The sequence below is a fragment of the Dreissena polymorpha genome, unplaced genomic scaffold (genome assembly GCF_020536995.1).
Source record: "Dreissena polymorpha isolate Duluth1 unplaced genomic scaffold, UMN_Dpol_1.0 chrUn011, whole genome shotgun sequence".
Classification (NCBI taxonomy): Eukaryota; Metazoa; Mollusca; class Bivalvia; order Myida; family Dreissenidae; genus Dreissena; species Dreissena polymorpha.
Window position 1 is genome coordinate 302,392 of NW_026273325.1, and position 2,421 is coordinate 304,812.

The 2,421-nt window shown below is 36.9% G+C and overlaps 1 protein-coding gene across 1 annotated transcript; it reads right to left on the reverse strand.

The window, feature by feature from the left end:
• Positions 1–267: 267 nt before the first annotated feature.
• On the reverse strand, positions 268–2,158 carry LOC127863512 (uncharacterized). The gene is made up of 2 exons (XM_052403056.1): positions 2,075–2,158; positions 268–1,656 (listed from the first exon to the last, which is right to left on the reverse strand). The coding sequence occupies exons 1-2, from the start codon at positions 2,156–2,158 to the stop codon at positions 346–348; spliced, it is 1,395 nt and encodes a 464-aa protein (XP_052259016.1). The 3' UTR covers positions 268–345.
• Positions 2,159–2,421: the final 263 nt, after the last annotated feature.

The following is a 2,421-nucleotide window of genomic DNA, read 5'->3' on the forward strand; positions in this document are numbered from 1 at the left end:
ATTGTAACCTAATCTCCAGGCATGTTTACATCATACTTACAAAAACAATGTTTGTAAAAAATTAAATGTCACTGCATGCATTTGCACAAAACATCTCAAATTATACAACTTATATGTCCATAAATATGGAGGAAGCTTCTTGATGTTGATTTAATTATATCGGAACATACGAAGTAACACCTGTTAATTATTAATATTCTGCACAGTCATCGTATACATATTTTAACACATCACGCTCAGGAGAACGCATTCAAATAACACCAGTGCAACGTAAAACGCAATATTTGATCAAAGTTTCAATAACAATTATATGTTACTTATATGTTCATATAACATAACCAGTTCTTAGGCTAACACTCTGTAAAAGAAATTGAAAAGCTGAACAATATTAAGTATGTCAATATTTTCTTCCGAGCACATGTTGGCAATGAAGTCCCCGCAAATCTCCATTAAACGCAACGTAAGTCCATGTCTATCCATAAAATCAAACATATTAAAAAAGTTGTTATTATTGACGGGGTCACAATGTGTCAACATTTCTAAGAAAATAATCTCCATTTCAATTCTTCTCCTGGTGTACCATAATAGAGGCTCCGGGTGAGCGATAATTGCCTGTCGTATTTTCGGAAGCCTCCGCAGCATCTCTGGCCCTTCGACAATCATGTCTGTGAGAGTAGCCATCCATTTTCGCTGCAGAGTAACCGTCAACCTACATGCAGTCATCAAGTTCCTTTCTGGGATCATATAGTATGGTAGATATTTTGTGGACAGTGCAGTTCTTAGCTCCTTTAGTGATTCAAGTAGCCAGAAAATCAATCTCCTGTCATGAAACGTGGATTGTGGGTTGTTTTCTGCGAGCCATAAAATTATATTTTTCACCATAAACGATGTTATCCCTTTCTGTCGTGGTTTGAGTACATCTTTTGCAATCATTTTTAACAAGACGTATACTTTAATTTGTGTGTCGTTAAGATTAATCACCAATTCTGTCTCACCTGTGTTAAAGCAAACCCTCCATTCATTGGGCATATTTTCGCTTTCTTTAAATCCAACAGGAGTAAGCACTGCCCCCATCGATACGACCTTTCCTACAATATTTGGTGGCGGCCAATGCCGAGATCTGGCTGCCCATTTCTGAAGTATGCTAGGGCAATGACAGCGTAGGGAAACTACACAGTCGCAAGAAATAGGTCCAAAACTGATCGGTAGTGACGGCCCCGCACGTTCATCGCGCATGAGTGGTGGTAAATATTTTCTACGCAAATTGATAAAGGCGTCACTGCTTAGAAGAAATCTTCCATGTCCATTATAGCACAGTGCTGAAACAAACAATGACGGGAAACCTCTTTCCAGCAGCAGTATGCAATGCCCAGGGTAACATATCGATGTATCCATTCTGAACACGAGTTTATTCTCTGGAATCAGGTTTACGTCGTATCCGACTTCTAAACATGCGACACGCTCGTTCACATATAAGCTATCAATATCACTTTCAAACACACGTAAAATCCCCTCTGCCTTACTTCCGACTATGATCACTTTAACAGCATCACCCAACTGCTTAAAATATTCCCGGCGTTTCTGTCTGAGCTCCGATCCATACCCCAGGATGTTTAAAACATTGCTTAGTTCAACAGACGCATCTTCATTATTTAACTGGAAAGAAGAGCATACAACTTTAAGTAGGTATGAAAAGTATAGCTTATACATATAAACAAAGATAATTTATGAAAAAAGTCTCACTATCATCGTCTTAACTTACGCTTAAAGCATGCTAAGGACACAGTAGACATACACACGAATAATTGTTAATGTTGTCTTTTTTCATGTATTTAAATTGTGTTGCTAAATAATGAATGATATTTTCTCCAAGAAACTTGTTACATGAAAACTCAAAACAATTTTATATTATGTGTACTTGTGTTTGTGTTACAAATTCATACACATCGTATGTATTGTAACAATAGCATAATGTGTTCCAGATAACATGCACACTGGCATCGTATTATTAATTTTTATTAGTATCGTGTCCATAAAATCAGTTGGACTTTGCATCGAAAGATGCAATTCTTACCCGACTGGGACTGCTGCTTGAGATGTTGCAGCCTGTCGTCCTGTCAGTTCCTGGAACATGTGGCTTCCCAGCGCCATCTGCCATCTATATTAATATGAAATAAATACACATGTTTGAATGAAGATTAGTAATTTCCGTGGAGTCAGTTTTAGGCGACATGCAAACGAAAGCCAAACTAAGTTACGAGAATTGAATCTTTAGGATTAACAACACCCAACAACTTAGCTATAATTCTTTAAGTTTGCAATAACCACATGAACTACTATCTTGTCACTTTTAAATTATTGTTACACTCTGACATGTCTTTGTTTTCTTCTTGTTCTTCTTCTTCTTATTATTATTTTTAT